Below are 18,653 nucleotides of genomic sequence, written 5' to 3'. Positions count from 1 at the left end.
TTGCAGGCGTCAAGTGTTTAAGGGAGGCGCCTCATTTTTGTTCGAATTGCATCTTTTTAAAAAAAATTGAAAGAAAAAGGGCCACGAGCCTAAGAGTTAGTCGTTAGAAATAGAAATTTTAAAAAAACAGTATAAATATGTCATTAATGCCCAATTTCTTCACTTCCAGATAAGTTGCGGATAAACTTATCCAGGAGATATCTCCATTGTATTGTGGGAGATATCTCTTGGATAAAGTTATCAAGAGGTGAAGAAATTGGGCATTAGTCAGAATATAAAACTTTAATGTGCCGGCAATAAACAATATAACACAAACAAACGTTTCGATCCCTGTTGGATCATTATCAATGTTAAATACACAAAAATAGAACGGTGAAAATATTACAAAGTTAAAATTTATAAAAATTGCAATTCGCTCTCAATCGCAAGCAAAAATATAATAAAACTCACAGTAGTTAATACAATAAAATTCGCTCAGAATAAGTTGGAAGTTATGTGAACGTTGTAATAGGTAACAATATATGCTTCTGGTTATCAGTAGTAAAATAAAAATAATTCGTATCTTGTAAATCGTGTGTCAGTATAATATAAAATTCTATAATTTCAGACAATGCGATGAGAGTGGAACAGTCATATCTCTAGTATGTTCAGAGACAATATTAATATCATCTTTTTATTCGCCCAATTCGAGATGGCCAGCGCCTTGCATTCAATTTACTTTTGTTCATTTTCGAAGACCATCAATGGCCAAGTCCAGCCAGTTCGGCTGCGAGGCCAATTAAAGGAGAAGAAGAAGAGAGAGATTGTCTCGAATATAACACGATTTTTATTTTTATTCAGAAACATTATTTCAATCGCAAAGTACTTTTTCATGACTATGTGCTTAGTTATATTGTATTAACGTACATGCTACATTATCAAAAGTTGAGATTACATGCACTTTCTGAATTTTCGAAAGATAAGATTTTGTGAGAGGTTTTCTGACTTTACATGTTTGTCTCGTCTGTTTACTTTAAATTTTAAAAATATCGCCACAATGTTTCGTTTATCGGCTTTCTCTCGTTCGTCACTCGTGAAACATCCGAAAATTTCGTCTCTCTTCTGTAGTCGAGATTGAAGGTGCCGTGTCTCGAATAGCTGCTTTCCGGATTATCTTGCGCGCATACTAATCCCCGAATGGCGCGATGTATGGAGCTATTATTCTAGACCTAGGGTGAGGTTGTGCCTTGGGTAAATATATCTTAAAACAAAGGAGCTTCGCAAACATGCGACGTATACACGAAGCGCGAACCTCTCACGCAGATTTCAGTGTGCATTCGCGGAAATCTGTACCAACGACCGTAAACACAAGTCGCCGGTAAAGTTTCGATGAAACTTTAATCAGGTCAAGCGAATTTGCACGCAAAATATTCCACCATCAGGAATATAAAGTACTTTCTATATTTCTTTATAACTATATGGATACACTTTTACTCTAGATTACTTCTCCCGTTTAATAATTCACTAACTCCTCGAGGCAAAACGTCACTCAAATTTACGATTTATAAAAGTACTCTTTGACGAGTTTAAAAGAAAAAATTAAAAATACACGTAACAATATAATAAGAATAACTGTAATAATAATAATAATAATATAGAAAGAATTTTTTACCGTAATGGTACAGTAAGAAATTTAAAAAATATAATATTATAAAATTTATATTAATTTTTTTATTTATCTTTCTAAATTAACTAATAATAATATCAATAGTATAATTTATATAACAATTAGTTTATTAATTTAAACTCATTTATGGTTTTTTCGCACCTACAAGAGTAATTCAGAATTGAGGGGATGCGATGGACGGCATAAAAGCCTAATTATTATACAAAATGTTGATATTAATAAAAACTAAAATAACTTGCTACTTTTTTATTATACACAAATTAAATACAACATTAAATGAATTTAGGTAATGTCTTTAAGAAGTTACATGTTACAATACTTCTCTATTACGATAAATAATACATGAAAAAGGGCCTAAGTAGAATTGTGCCTTTACTCCGCCCATCTCCTCAATTATAACCGTCTATCTCGGTGCCGAAAATTAAAACTCCAAAGGACATTAATTTCTCGCGTTCTAAACGCCCCTGTTTATACAGCTTAAAACGCGTGAGAGTAAAATGTTTACCGAAATATTTACGAACACTCGAACTGTTCGTAACTCCGCCTGCATACCTCTCGCAACGACTATTCATAGCTATACAACTAGGTACATTTTTTCCGAGTGCCCGCACTTTGTGTACCTACGTACATACGTGTATAAAAGTAAAATACTTCCGCGTTGCGACGATGTAAAATATAAAAATTTTGCAACGCGCCGCGCCAGCGAAGCGAAATTCGCGAGACGTACGCTAATTTGGACATTTATTTATTCTCCCTACGTGCCTTGGCGGAGGAAAAGAGGATAAATTAGTTTTTCATAACGACAATGCGCGCGTAGCTTGTAAAAATGACGCCGACTATAAACAAAACAAAAAAAAAAAGTAATGCAGGACCGACAAAAATTTCATCTGCCTTTTTGTAACGTAATGACTAATAATCTTCCATTTATCATGCATAATATACGTCACTCACGTTCGTTACCTTCGTTCTGGTACCTCTGCTAAAGCAAGTCGCTTTCTCATTGATGTTTTCATTTCATTACCTCAACGGTAATGAACGAGCGCGATACTTCTACGGTCTTATCTGTAATCCGACACTCTCTACGCTACAAGAAGATCGAGAAACGAAGCAAACCTGCCGCCCGCCGTGTCGTCGTATCTCTTGCGTTTGCATAACATTAACGTTTAAGAGAGACTTCCTTTCCGGAGGAAATACGAACCGTCTTGTGTCTCGCTAGAAAGAAAACTCCGCGTCTCATATTGCGCGTTGATGTCGTTACATTAACTCCGTACACAGCATTTTCTACAGCGCAATGGCGCGGCAATATCTGCTTTGGAAACCACTCTGACGAGTGTCAAGTAAAATGAATTCGTGCGAATAACGGATATTTTATATTTTATGCTATACTACATTCATACAAATACTAGTAATTTTCATAGGAATATTAACGTAAACATTTCTCTTGCTTTAATCCATTTGCAAACCCATTTCAAATTCCTTTTCATGTGAAATCACGTGTGATATTTCACAATTAAGAGGAAAAATGGCTAGTTTTTTTTTTTTAATTTGGAATTAACTTTGGGTAGCAAGAATGTCGTAGCGTTATTGACTTTTCAATTATAAAATGTTTTAAATCTTGTTTCATTTTTCATTTTCAATTAGTTACCGAGGGAGAGAACGTATCCTTTCCATCGTGGATGTGTCGACATAAGTATGTAAAACATTGCCAGCTGGATTTTCCACACATCAATGCTTTTATCTAGATTGCGTGTTTTATCTAGATGTCGTAAATACGGTTGTTTTCATTCGTACGTTAAAAAAGTTTTTGACGTAAGACAACTCTTGGTTACTCTGAATTACACAAGATGTCTCACAATCTATCTGTTGGTTCATTTTACTAATAATTTTTCTATTAATCCGAGAGAGCAACACAAAGGAGTAACAAGAAAAAGTTTTTTCGTTGAAAATGGACGAATCAGAATTTTCTGGTTAAATTTACTAGAGAATTCGAGTTGAGATATAAATTCTGGTTGATACAATATTTCTGGTAAAATATTAGACTTCTTATTTTTACCAGAATAATTATATCAATCAGAATTCTAGTTACCTCAACTAGAATTTTAGTGGATACCAGAAAATTTTTTGATTCGTCCATTTTCTACCAAAATTACTATTTAATCCAACCAAATCATTTTTTTCAGTGAAATGATTTGTAAATCATGGACCGAAGATTACTTGTGAGTTACGAATCTTTTTGCAAGAAAATGAAGTAGATATAAATTGTGACAAACGTAGATTGGTGAGAGTATGACTCGACGAATAATAATCAGATATGAATAGCAGCTTTTAACTCACCGTTGATTAAAGAAGTATTACTCGCGAATCGATACTCGAATGAAAATTTCATTGCGCAAGACAACGTCACTCCGTCGTAATGTATGAACAACATTTCTCCTGTGACCATGAACACTTTCGAACGGAAATTAGTGAAGTGGAAACTGCTAGTAGAAACTGGTTTCCGATGCGCGATTCGCGGCACGCGCGTCTTGCGCACGTAATCGAATTAAGTAACGCGCATGCAATTACACGTTATTGCATTTCATGTCTGCTTCGTCGTTGCTTAGAATATATTCCTAATGTAACTTTAGTCAACGTGTCTAACTATAAGAACTGTAATCACGTTAATTGAACATTAAATTGCATATGTTATGTCAAAGAAAAAAAATGATGGCAAAATAATCTTTGATACATTATTGCCGCTGCAATTAATAATAGCTTTATGTATTATCAGTTACAAAAGGTGGGCTCTTTGACTTTGTGCCCAACGATCACGATTCCAAAGCGATATTCTGTGTAACGTTTAAAAAAAATATCACTATTTATTTAATAAAAATACCTCAGTTGCACAAATAAATTTATATTGCAATATATAAAAATAATTACAATTTATAATTTGTGCTTTAAAAAACTTAAAAAGTATTCAGATCACCATTAAAAAATCTGTAAATACAAAGAAAACTAAAAGATTTACAGAAATTAAAAATCAAATTTTTTTGAACGAAATATTAATGAGAACCTATTTTTTTCTTTAAATAATAATTCTTCAAATACGCAACACACACACAGAGAGAGATAAAATATCTCGACTAACTAAAATTCAAACTAAAGTAAATTCACGCCAAGTCGAAAATAATATATATTATTTTTTTCATATTTTAAACTTAATCCGAGTTTTTTAACACTTATTTTTTTAAACATTCAAGAGCTATTGACACAATTCATTATTTTTAATAACTCCAATTCAAGTTCAGTTATCAAGATATTTCCTTCGAGTGAAAAATATTCGCGAAATTATATTTTTTTTCCCGTATGCACTTCCAGAATAAATTAGAAAAATAGATACGGATAAATTCAATCAAGTTGAAAACTTATAGCATAAACCAATGTAACAAGTGTGGAAAAAAGGATTTTTCTGCGTGATGTTTTTCCACTTCTCGAGTGCAGAGTTATGACGTAGGTGGATTTTTTTTCGAGATTCGACAGCGAGCCGAAAAATAAATACGTCACGATTTCGCCGTTGCGATGAATATTTCATGACTACCCTCCGCATGGCGAACGATGCATTTAACGCGTATGACCTATTTGACAGAGATGCGCCATACATCGCGATCGTTCGTTGACGACTCATTAACGAGCTTAACGACCGCCGACATGTTCCAAAGAATTTTAGCACATAGAACGGAAAGCCTCCGTCACGCATTATCGAGTTATAAAGGTTCTGCAACGCCCGTTTCTTTCATTTAAATTTCGGTCGCTGAAAAAACTGGCAGGAAATTAATTAAATTCGGGCAAAATGAATAATATAGGACAGAAATCCCGACAAATTTAATTAACCTCGGTAAAATTAATTAAATTCGCCATTTATAAGGCTATTTATAACGTTAACCTGATATTTATGATCGCAGTTCGGTCTGTATTTAACGTTAACGATACGCGCTTGCTGGAAACTGAAATAATTTTTCCTCGACAAAAGCATCGAGAAGGGAAATCTGATTAATCATCAAAAGATTGACCTATTTTCTATCCGCGGAGTTCTACGCGGGATGAGAGCAAAAACTTTTTTTTTTTTTTACATTATACCATTTACTTTGCTCCAACTTTTTTCATTTAATAGTACTGAACGTTCCTACGTATATTTCAGATATTATTCATCACTGATGAAAGGATATTATACAGACATAAATAAACATTTGTTGCGCACGAACCACAAACGTGGCCACGAATTTCCGGAGGAACATGAATCTCTACGGTCGAAGGAGAATTAGAAGAGATTGCGAGACGACGGAAGAAAATAATGCAGTACACCTGCCATGGAAATAACCTGCCGGGAAACTGTCCGTTCTTCGAGTATTATGGAATACGGTCACGCTAAGGCATTCTCCATCTTACCAAGGCTTAGCCTTGCAAAAGCCTTAAAGTTCGTAACCCTCTTTTCAAATCACCCTGTATACTCGGGCCGACCTCGCAACTGGCGTGATGCGGGAGGTCATTTACCTCGTAAATTACGAGATACCGAGATTGCGCCCAGTGATTTACGTCATGTGCGTAAGGCAGGCACATCGAGTTTAACTATCGGAAACAGAGAACTACCGTGAATGATCGTCGGGGAATACGCGACGCGCAGAATTTGGAGTTACAAAGCGGCAAAGTAGGTTGCACACCGGGGCTGTGCGTCCGCGATCTCTTTGCCACAAATTGGTATTTGGTGAATCGTTAACGATGGCTTAATCGAGAAATTATCCATGCGGAAACCGCACTTGCCACCGGCCAATCGATGACGATTAAATTTTTAATTCGAGCGAAGCTGGTCAAACGATCGAATCCTTTGAAGAACAAAGGATTGTAAAAAAAATTTTCGTATCTTTTTCGAATTTAATTGTCAACGGTACTGATATTGCGCTATTATATATATATATATATCTATACATCGTTCGTTACTCAATGCCTCGTTCATATCTTCATTACTCGGACATATTTCGCACGGATAATGGCTAACAGGTGCACCATTATCTGCCTTCGCGAATAATGGACAGTTTCATTGTGCCTCGGATAATCGGACCACGGTATCTCATCTCTCTACCGTCATGCTCCTTTCATAGATAAGATTTAGACAGGCAGGTATCGTTAACGCAGAACCGGAATACCGCTACGCGCGATGTGGCGTCCCGGCGCAGTGACGTAACGACGCCGCGGCTGACGTTCGACCCGTCCGGGCAGGCTGGCTGGCAGGCACACAGACGTCGTCGTCACCGCCGTCACCGCAACAAGTTGCTCGACAAACTCGATCTCCCGAGGGGTTCCTCGAGGAGTCGAGAGGCTGTGCTGAGTCCCTCCTCGCGTGCACCACGATTCGAGTGCGGAGTGCCGGCGTGAACGTGTATCGAATGCGAATGCACTCGGGGGAGGGGAGGGGAGGGGGTGGCTGTACCGTGTCGGTCGGTTCACGCGGAGGCGACTGGAGGCGACTGGAGGCGACGCGACGCGACGGTGCAATGGTGGTGCCACAACGTCGGTGGCGACCCGACGATCGGTCTTGATTTATGGGCGGGTAGAGCGTGTTCAAACGTCGGAAACAAGGACACTGTGGATTTTCACGTATACGCGTTAACGATTCGAAATAGCCGGCTACCGTATAATCCACCGTAGCCAACGAGATCGCTATTTTACCTTCGTCGCTATCGGCTGATCTCCGTATATCACCCCGAAACGATCGCAATAATGATTATTCCAACGACGTAGGAAACGCTCCCAGCACTAGTTACCGTCAAACCGTTCAAGTAAGATTAATCAAGCTAATTATAGAGAGGATGAATGCAAATCTCTTACGTCCTTACGATGATAAAGAGTCCTAACGGATGTTGCGGATAACGACGATTGAATTATCCACGTCCTGAATATATACTCCAGTGTTGTTTTTCTTTTTTAAGACGACAAGTGAACAAAATTCTTTCGTAACAATTCGCGCGTATAACAATTACGGATTACAGCAATTACTCTCTAGTGGTAAAGCAACATATATTGCGCTCGTCACACTCCAATTTTCAGAAAACAAATTATTCAAACACCGGCGGGAGCAAATTGCTACGAGACACAGATAGGTTTCGTTTTAACGTTTCGTTTTACACATTGTTCGTGTGATTAAATGGGTCAATTAGTTACGTATGCTAGCAGGTCTCGTGTATCCAGCTAGACACACACTCGTTATTATCGTTGTGTCCGTAATAACATTTCGGTGTTATTGACCTACGAATTATACCAATTTCGTTTCACGATGAATATTATCACGTTACGCGTAGTATACGCGACACTAAAATATGCCGTCATAAATTTTATCGGGTAACGAAGTTTTTTTATATTTATGTTTTATATTTATACGATAATACATATCGCTTATTTGTTATAAAAAAATGCTTATTTGCTATATTTAAATAGTGTTATTTTGGAGTCGCTTACCGAAAAAGAACGAAAACGTAAAGAAAATAGAGAGAACGCATTTAAAGAAAAGCATACTTTGCTAAACAATCAGTTTTATTCCAAAATTTTATTTTAATAATTTAAATTAAAATTATTATTCCAAAATTGTATTTCGAAATTAATGATTCAAAACAATGAAATTCATTTTCTGGGAAACTTTATTTATTTGAATTGTGTTATTGTAACAAATAAACGATATATAGAATGCGATAATAAAAATAATAATGTAATTTATCCACGGATTATATAAAACCATAGTGAAGTAAAACATTGTGGCAATGTTACAATAAAAAATAATTTCCAAGCCACTGCGGTAAACTTTTCGCGATACATATAAGTGTAATTAATTATTTTTATCGTGGAAAAGAAAGCGGAAATGTAACAGTAATCTTTATATATTGGCTTTATAAAGCAATATTAAAGACGCTCGAAAATAATTTTTCATTTTCTAAGAAATGTGAGTAGCATTGCTGAATTTCTTTATCAATTACACATATCTGACTTCCTTGAGAGTGAAAATCGTGGATACAGAACCAATACTTTGTGTACGACTCGATATACGACCGAGAGAATGATATCGGAATGAAGCCGATGAATTGTGGCAGCGAAAAAAGAAAAAAACACTGCAATTCGTTTCGCAAGACGGATGTACTCCGATAAAGAGCGGTAAAGGCGATTACAGCTTGCATGTAATCAGGTGGAATATACTTCGTAATTGCGCTTCCTTTGCGGAATAATCGTACGATGAAGATGCAAATGCAGATACACTTCCGATAAGCCTGCGGAAAAAGACTCAACGATTTTCCGTTTGGATTATTTCACTCTTCTTCTCTCCGGAGTGACCGCTATTGTTTTCGCTCGCCAGCCCGTATTACGTTTATGATATTGACTTACTCCGCAAGCTGCACCGCAGTGCTGTTAGCGGTGTGCATGTGTGTACGTATCGCGTATTTATTTTGCGTAACGTCCGAACTTCATCGCGTCTTTCATATGGCGTACAATATCGTGACAGCAAAAGAGACTCAACTTTACGGTGTGGCGAGAATAATTTACGATACTCCTTCGGCAAAAGATACGTCAATGAGCTTTTGTTTCGTAAAGATATGAAAGTACACGTATTTTCAATTAAATCCTCGATCCTTTGGCTTATAGATTACTATCCTTTTATTTCACAGTAGCGTCCATCGAGATAAATTAGTAAGATAAATTAATGTATGGTTAATAAGAATAGTTTCCACGAGAGTGCACATCTCATTTTCCCCAACTCGTTTAATTTTTAACTTGCATTTTACCAACACTGAGTTTTGAAATCTAATTTATTATTTTTTATTTTTGCGATAAATATGTATATTCATTCTTTGAAGCGATAAAACTAGTTCGAAGACTTTCTAACAGGATTCACGTTTCTAATAAATACACAAAGTAAAGTAATAAGTTTACAAATTGTCGGCGTATTGTTCTTTCGTTAAAACGAAACTTAATTCGTAGTTTATAAAATTTGTTAATTATTAATTAGACTAATTACAACGAAAATTAATGGATAACAAGTATGTAAACAGTTGCCCGTACAATCGATTAGTATCGGAACTGCACAGCAGTATATAGGAATATATTGTACAAATGTTTGTAAACGAACGTTTGAAATATCTACATAAAATGATAAAAAACAAATGTAATGTTATAAAATAACTTTATTCAAAATATTCCCTTGTCGCGGCGTCGCATCGTGGGAATTAACAGCATTACTGAATTTAACCATAGAATTTCTCTTACAGTTATTATAATCTTGTTCACACAGGCTGTTTCAGAATCTCGTTTTGTAATTTTTAATTTTAACTTATAGATTCTTCAATAAATTTGCATTTTTCCTCTCTCATCCCCCACTCGAACAACTTCCGAGAAAATCGTCATCTTTCGCCGCAACTGTATAATATTCAATACTATTCTCATTATAATTAAACGTTGAATCCAAACTTCGGGAAAGTAAAGTCAATTTAAATGAATAATGAAGTTTCGTTATATTTAATTTAACACTCCCAGAAGTTTCAGTCGCATCTTCATTTACAATCGTTTATATTTTAGAACGACGTTTTAATTAAGACGCAATCAATTCTGATCAACAAAGAAATAAAGCTATATATTAACATCTACATGATTTTAACTTATTAATGATTCTTCTCGTAGCTGCAATTTTATATACCAGGATTTATGGCTCTCACACAGAAAAAGTTGGTAAAAACAACTCTGGTTAAATAAGTTATGTCGAAAACAGAGTCTCACAATTCTGTAGCCGTAAATAAATATATATTGTTATTCTGTGTAAAACTAAAAATTGATGATTATCAGTTAAATAATCTGCAAATCACTAATAAAAAAAAGATTCGATGAAAAATCTAATAATAAAAAAAGATCAATATTTTATATTCTTTATTTTTCTCTCATTTTTATTATTATATGTATTATATTGTTAATATTTTACGCCTACTGTGGAAACGTACATTTTCAATGTTACGTTCGAAGTTCCTCAGATATGAATGCGATTAACGGCGACTGATAAGTCGTATTCAATGTGTTTTTCCTACCATGTATACATCAGAATTTCAAATCCTGTTACATCCGCGTTAGAATTTAAAATGTTGAGATACAAACCCGTTAGAATTTAAAATCGCTGCGTCGACATACTTTGGTTTTCCGGTATATTTTAGTTTTTCGGCAAAATGTACAAAAAGTGTATCAAATATACAAAACGTATAAAAAAATGTACGGACAACGGGAATAACAGTTAATTTATGAACGATGTTTAGCGTGTAGAATACGCGCTACAAAAATACTTTAAAACCATCGATCACACCGGAAAAAGTCTGGTTGCATTAATTTGGATTGAAAATGAACGGATTAGAATTTTCTGGTTGAATCTATTACAATTTTAGGCTATATGCCAAAATGTCCTCGCCGAAGAAAATTTTACTCGACATTTGAAATACCTTTGGGAGAGAACGTTTTGGAAGCTCTAGTTGAAGTAATCTGTAGAATTTTAACCGACGCGGTCAGAATCATCCGATTTGTTTACAAACCAGAAATTTATCTCAATACGTGAAACTTTCAGTGGGTGATTCACGAATATGCATTTTTTTTCTCGGCCGTGGTCGAGGAAGTCGCGATTCACCGCGCAAATAGTCCTCCCCGGAAGGACGCGACGCCATCTGACGCTTTCTCCGGATCGCGCGTCCTCCCTCCGCGCGAAAAAAAATGTGTAGGTTGCGTAACGCAGGATGATCGTATGTCGTATCCTTCGCGAGGCCTTGAATTGCGGCGGTATTTTATCATCGGACAAAAATAAACAACGCGCGATCTTTTCGCATGACACGTCGCTATTCGACGGATGGAATTCATATTTCTACGCATGGCACGGTCATCGACGCATCAGGTGTCAGTCACCTCGGAGAACGCGAAAGTCTCGTATGCGCGCGGCTGGTTTGACGCACGCAAGTATAACGCACGCACGCACGCACGCACGCACCTTTCGTCCTTGTGCGATGTCACGAAACTGCGACGTGACACAACTGATCGCCCCACGGATTCGTGAGCGGAGCGTCGTGCGATCGTACATACCGTTCGGTGAGCGGAGCGTCATATATAGATAGCATTCTATGAGCGTTATAAAAAAAACTTATCGGAGAAAGTTGACGTGAAAAACTTGACATGTAGCCGGGAGGAATATCCAGATCGCCCTGCGATCACTCTACGACGAAGATCGGCGACGCGATCGCGAGCGAGAGGAGAATAAAGTGAAACGAAGCGATCGCTACTCACCCGGCGTTCCGTTGACCGTGGCAATTCCACCCGTGACCCGTTGTCGTCGTGGCCGTCGTCGTCTTCGTCCCGCGCGTGTCGCGCGCCTTTCACTAGTTTCGCAATCGACGTAGAAGATGCGGCGTCCTCGTGAATTCTTCCTTCGGCACCGGCTTTACTTTCTCGGATCACACACGACGCGTGCCGATCGACGTAAGGCGATTGACGGATCGCCGTGAAACGCACGGGCTTACGCGGACACGCACGAATGCGAGGACTGCGAAGCCGAGTACGGAAGGAACTACTCCGAACGCTCCCATCGGTCAGCTGCTACTGGCCACCCAACCAACAGTCCCGACGCTCGTCAGCGACGTCAGCGACGTCAGCATCAACGCGGCGGGAAAAGGGCGGACTGATTGCGAGTTGCGCTTGCGCTTGCGCGCCGCCTCGTGGCGTCGCACGAAACCTCCGACGCATCGGCTAGTTCCGTTCAAATCCGTTCGATGGTGCTGCGTTGCACGCCCGCGCTTTTCTCCAATTTCGTTTTCGCGACAACCTGCGATTCTAGAAATAAAATGAACGCTACGGTCTTCTTCCTGATCTTTTATTTCTTTTTCTTTTTTCTCGTATTCTAAATACTTTTCCTCGCGCGTATGAGAGAGTCCGATAATGAACTACTCTTACACTTAAATCTTCTCAAACTTTTATACGCTCGTTTAGAAATTTTTTTAATTTAATATTTCTTTTATAAATATTAAATCTTTTCTTCTCACAAGAAATTCATATAATACTAGTTCCTTGTGTAATTATGAAAATTTAAATATATTCATAAATGGTCGGTCTAATATATTAAATTCTTCAATTTATTAGTTAGTAAGCATTATAATTTATTCTATTTCTAATGTCTATATGTATATAATATTTTTATTATTCTTTTTCTTGTTTAATTGGAATCTTCTATATTCTTATAAGTCATTGATATTAATTTGAAATACATTTTTACACGTATTTTTTACGTAATTATAACGAAATGTGACAGTGTTCTCACTAAATTATAAAAATAAAATCGACGTTACGGAATACAATTTAAATATTCAGAAAGAAAACAATATAAACAGCATCTTGTCACGAAACGTTTGGTAACCATCATCACAAACATCATTTCGACAAAGTCAGCTCAGTCGACGAACGTGACAATTGGGATTAAATATATAGCGAAAGTTGAGTGTTAGTTACATATAATAACACGAAAAGATATCTGAACAAGTGAAAATGGCAATGACAGCTCAAATTATAATTCGTACGTACCATGATTCGACATATATTTTTCAACAAATATCTAAAAAAAGGCTTGAAAGAATCTATCAATAGTAATAATAATAAGCAAGCCCATCAAAAACAAACATCAGTTAATCTGATGTACAATTTATTTTCGTGTAATTAAACAAGTCACATCAAAAATTAATTAAATATACGTTTCGACCCCTATTTTTGGGTCCTTATCGATATAATATAACCTAAATCCACTTACATACTATACGCAAAGTCCAAGAAGCGATACAGCTCATTCTTCTTTATCCAATTACCAAGTTAGCTGTGTAACGAAATACTCACATCAATATAGCAACGCACACCGGCATAAAAATTAATATAAATCAAAAATTACATATACTGAACATACAATCAAAACTGGTACACTAATACTAAAAATTGTTAATTTTTAATTTTTATAACTTCAATTTTTAGTATTAGTGTACCAGTTTTGATTGTATGTTCAGTGTAATTTTTGATTTATATTAATTTTTATGCCGGTGTACGTTGCTATATTGATGTGAGTATTTCGTTACACAGCTAACTTGGTAATTGGATAAAGAAGAATGAGCTGTATCGCTTCTTGGAATTTGCGTATAGTATGTAAGCGGATTTAGGTTATATTATATATTTTTCATGTATATTCAATCAGACTTGTAAATATTGCATATATAATAAGTTAATAAAGTTCATTTCTTAAATACAAAAATTATAATGAAAAATGTTTTAAAAACATTATATTTATATAATAGAAATATAACAATATATTTTATTTAATATCTATAATAATTAATATATGTCTATACAGTATAACAAAGAAAATTTACTTTATAGCTTTATTTTAAAGTCATGTTTAATAGTTACTTGTAAATATTGAGATAAATCATAAAAATATATACATATATATAACTTTAAACTTAATTATTATATTTTAAAAATCTAATAATTTTATTGTATCTATTTAGTATATAAATCAACTTGGTTGTGTAAAAATCAATATATAACTGACTTGAGAGAAAACGAAAATCTTTTATATAGCCCGCAATATATTGCAACATATAACAAGATTCATGACACAGTGACAGCTGCTATATCTAATCTAAAAATAGTCGATGTAATAATTGCAGAACCAATTAAAGATACTATAATGGTAATTATACCTATAATAAATATACGTATAATAAATTTAATATACTTGTGTTATTAAATATACTTGTCTTAAATTTTATTTTATTATAAAATTAATATAGAAAAGATTACTTTCAATATCTGCAAATAATAAAGCTGATGTCATTTTTATTGCTGGTCACGTTGATTTTACTGACAGAGAATATATAAATAAAACGGTTAAAGCTATAATTATTGATCCCGAAAAACTTTCTGAAAATCTAGCAATTTTGATAAGGAGCATACAAAAAAATCTGGAGGAGATAACAAGTTATAAGTAAACTTTTATTTTTATTTACGTAATTTTGAAATTTACACAGACACAGACACACACACACAACTCTTACAATTGATTTATTGTCAGAACTGTATGTGGAATACGAAACAAGACGTTAATCATTAATTTGCCCGGCATGGACGACAATGTTTGCATTGCAGCAATTGCAGATATACTGATAAATACATTGCATTTAATACGCAAGAAAGATGAGAACAAAGAGTCGCTACTTGCGAGATCTGCCAATGCAGATTTTCTCGATTCTTCCGATAATAATGTTTCAGAGCAGGTAAAATATATTGTCTATATTAAAATTAATATCATAAAACAAATTTATAAGATGATATAGACACAGACTATAAGACTAATCTATTTGTATAGATAAAAGATAAAGATGCAAACGAAAATATTCATAGTCCTGAAACTTTTAAGGAATCTTTTTCTTCTACTTCTTCTTTTTTGTCTACTTCTGCAGAAGTAAGATACTCTATGCACAACAAATAATAATTTTACAATATTATAAATATATACAATTAAAGACATTTATAGAGTATAGAATATAATGATGCAAGCAATCGCCATACGGAATGGATGCCTCTAATTTCTTTAGATGAGGCACTAATAATATTCAGAGATATATCCACAACAAGTATAATTAAAGATAATGAATCGGTAAAAATAAGTGATGCTTATGGTAGAATATTACTTGAGAATATTTATTCGAAATATAACGTGCCATCATTTAGAACTTCCAAAAAGCACGGGTATGCAGTGTTGGTATCTGATGGAAAAGGAATGAGACAAGTATTGAACAATAATAATACAGTAAGATAAATTCGATGCATATATCTATATTTTATATGTACGTATATATTTTTGTTGCATATGTATATGCAACAAATTACAATTATTAGAATTAACTAGAACTAAACAAAATTTGTTCAGTTTCCTCCGATTTCGCTTCAATGTGGAACATGCGTATGGGTGAAGAGTGGAGCGCCTGTTCCTAATGGTAAATAATTAGAAGTTATAATTACATTGATGCATCATTTATAATAAAGAACCAATTATCATTTGTATTCGATTACAGAAGCAACAGCGGTTATAGAAGAGAAAAATACAAAACGAATTAGACCTCATCTAGACAACGACAAAGTGTATATTGAAATAATGAGTATACCACGACATGGGCAAAACATTAAGTATAAATTCAATATTTTCATACCAGACATTTTATTTTTATTTATCAAAATAGTTATTTTATTTATCTGTATATTTATTTCAAAGTCCCATTGGTTACCACACAATGAAAGAAAAACTTATCTTAAAACAATACACACGTATTGGCCCAGAAGAGATGGGAGTCTTGGCAGCTTCTGGCCATAAAGAAGTTGTAGTTGCTCAGCAGTTGTCTATAGGTGTATTATCTATCGGTAATAACTTAGAAGAACCCGGAAAACCTCTAAAATCAGGATACATCTACGATATTAGTAAAATAACTATAATTTCACTACTAAAAGATAACGATTTCTCTTCTTCAGATTTTGGAATCGTGAATAATACGTGAGAGCATTAAAATTTTTTTACAATTTCACAAATATGCAAACTATTACATCACTTTAATAGCTTTTTATTTACAAAATTTTTTTCATAATTATACAAATATTAGGTACCGCGGAAAGTTCGTGTCGTTTTTTCCCTATAAACATCTCTTGATAAAACGACACGAACTTTCCGCGGTATCTAATAATTTAAAAAAGTAATTAATTTTTTGCAGATCATCATCCATAATTAAGAATATCGAGAAAGCTCTAGATAAAGTAGATATACTTGTGACATTAGGCTCTGCTAATGACAAAGATTTATTGAAGAAAATCTTACTAACATGCTTTGAAGCCGAAATACATTTTGGTATCTCTTATTTTTCTCATTAATTTCCAACATATAAAAAAATCTTTTACAACTGTATCCATTTCTTTCAGGTAATGTAAATATAAAACCAGGGAAGTCAACCACACTAGCTACATGCAAGATCAATGATAAAATAAAATATTTCTTGTGTTTGTCGGGAAATCCGGTAACTGCTTTCATTGCCGCGCAAGTACTCCTTTTGCCTTTTCTAAGAAAGATGTCTTGCAATGAATACGCGGAAACTCCTGTATTACCAATTCATGTAAGTTTAGTCTCACATAATATCGTAAAATATAGAAAGATACATCTAATATTATAATGATGTTCTTATAAAATTGTAGGTAGATATTCCATTTATTCTACATCATCGTCCTAGACTTGCGTGTACATATTTGAAGTGGTCTAAAGATAATGTAGCAATGGCTTGTAACATGGGTAATCTTTTCAAGGATAAACTATGTAACATTGTAGGTTCAAACGCACTTTTGATGTTACCAGAAAGTGAGAACAAAGAGAAAGCAATATTTAACGATGAAAAAATACCAGGTTTACTTATTGACTATCCACGAACTTTCAATCTAAAAAAGGATTAATACTTTATTACACATTTTTATTGCTGAGATTAAAGTCGTAAAAATCTCACCTTTTTAAATAATTGTAGTATGTTTCAGAAAATATATCACATCATCAATTTCGCTGAAAAAGCTCACCGTAAAAACTATATAAAGATTCTAAATTTCGAATAATTTTCAAGTACTGTGATCATCGTTTCCATCAATTTTGATTTTTTAATCTTACATAGTTTTAATTTTGAAACATAAACAGTTAGATTATAATAGTAATTTTTATTTGCCTATCATCTCATTGCATTAGATCAGGCCTATCCAATTAACTCCAGAGCCAAAATTGTGAGTTATATTTCGGGGGTTGTAAAGTGCATACTGCGGGGCGCGTTCCAAAACGCAACTTTGGTAACTGAAATCTATAGTTAACGTAACGTAAACTATAGCTTTTTAGTAACCAAAGTTACGTTTTGGAACGCACCCCTGCATGGCGGTAAAGTATTGATAAAGCGTCGCTCAAACGCGTATCAACTTTACAGTCCCCGAAATCTTACATTGATTTTTATTGCATCAATAACTTTGCGTTTTGGCTCGATCCGGAGCTAAAATTGGACAAGTCTACATTAGATAATGAAATAGAATTTTCAGATTTAATTAAATAATTTATATTATTTTTTTTAATTTTTAATTAAAGAATCATTTAATTAAATAATAAAAGTTCTGTTTTATCTATTTTAAATAATTATTTGTGTATTTAATTAAACAGTTAATTAATAATTAAATAATTTTTATTGTACAATAATAAACAATAATTAGAAAATGTTAAGTAGATATAAATAGATATTAATGAAGAATAATTTTAACACTATTAATTTGTACGTGACAATAACTATTTGATTTGGTTTCATTTAAATATATATACAGGGTGTCCCATTTTAAATGATCCAGCCAAATATCTCAAAAACTAAACCCAGTAGACAAAAACGTTTCAGACAAAAGTTGTTTGACTCGAAGGGGGACATAAGATGGTGCCATCGATTTGACCTTGGACAGTCCTCTGTAGGTCACGTGAAGGTCACCTTTAATTTTTTAAATGGAACCTCTTATTTCTCATTGCACATTCTTACAGCTCATCTCGCGAGCTTTCCAAAACACTATAATTAAGTTACTTTTCGTTAAGTACTAGTTAAGTTATAAAGCAAGATTGGGACTGATCCGGCCGATTAAAGCATGATCGAGACTGATCCGGCCGATTAAAGCAAGCTTTTTTTGCTAAATAATTATTGCATTTACAAATAATAACTTTTATATTTATGAATTTAACGTACAAAAATTTATTATTATAAAATATTAAATTGTGTAAAGTAATTACACAGTGATAATCATAGCATATACAACCATTTACTTTATTAGGAACCCTATTTCTTATAATTCATAAAGAAATAAATAACAT

General features: G+C 34.3%; 2 protein-coding genes across 5 annotated transcripts in view; one reads left to right on the top strand and one right to left on the bottom strand.

Annotated features, from left to right (window-relative positions):
* Tpst (tyrosylprotein sulfotransferase) overlaps positions 1-12,308 on the bottom strand; it is a 94,374-nt gene extending 82,066 nt beyond the window's left edge. For all 4 annotated transcript variants that reach the window (XM_018511396.1, XM_018511397.1, XM_018511398.1 and 1 more), the window contains exon 1: positions 11,993-12,308. The gene's annotated coding sequence lies outside the window, so the exon portion shown is untranslated. The remainder of the gene's footprint in view (positions 1-11,992) is intronic.
* LOC108763567 (molybdenum cofactor synthesis protein cinnamon-like) overlaps positions 1-17,230 on the top strand; it is a 36,819-nt gene extending 19,589 nt beyond the window's left edge. The window contains exons 2-10 of the mRNA XM_018511315.1: positions 14,533-14,726; positions 14,814-15,014; positions 15,311-15,551; positions 15,672-15,738; positions 15,817-15,928; positions 16,014-16,289; positions 16,504-16,637; positions 16,709-16,903; positions 16,983-17,230. Of these exons, the coding sequence (XP_018366817.1) occupies positions 14,533-14,726; positions 14,814-15,014; positions 15,311-15,551; positions 15,672-15,738; positions 15,817-15,928; positions 16,014-16,289; positions 16,504-16,637; positions 16,709-16,903; positions 16,983-17,230 (1,668 nt within the window). The remainder of the gene's footprint in view (positions 1-14,532; positions 14,727-14,813; positions 15,015-15,310; positions 15,552-15,671; positions 15,739-15,816; positions 15,929-16,013; positions 16,290-16,503; positions 16,638-16,708; positions 16,904-16,982) is intronic.
* Positions 17,231-18,653: the final 1,423 nt, after the last annotated feature.

This window comes from Trachymyrmex cornetzi, unplaced genomic scaffold (assembly GCF_001594075.2).
Source record: "Trachymyrmex cornetzi isolate Tcor2-1 unplaced genomic scaffold, Tcor1.1 scaffold37, whole genome shotgun sequence".
Taxonomy (NCBI): Eukaryota; Metazoa; Arthropoda; class Insecta; order Hymenoptera; family Formicidae; genus Trachymyrmex; species Trachymyrmex cornetzi.
The sequence above is the reverse complement of the archived record's forward strand: the minus strand, read 5'-3'. Positions and strand labels throughout refer to the sequence as shown.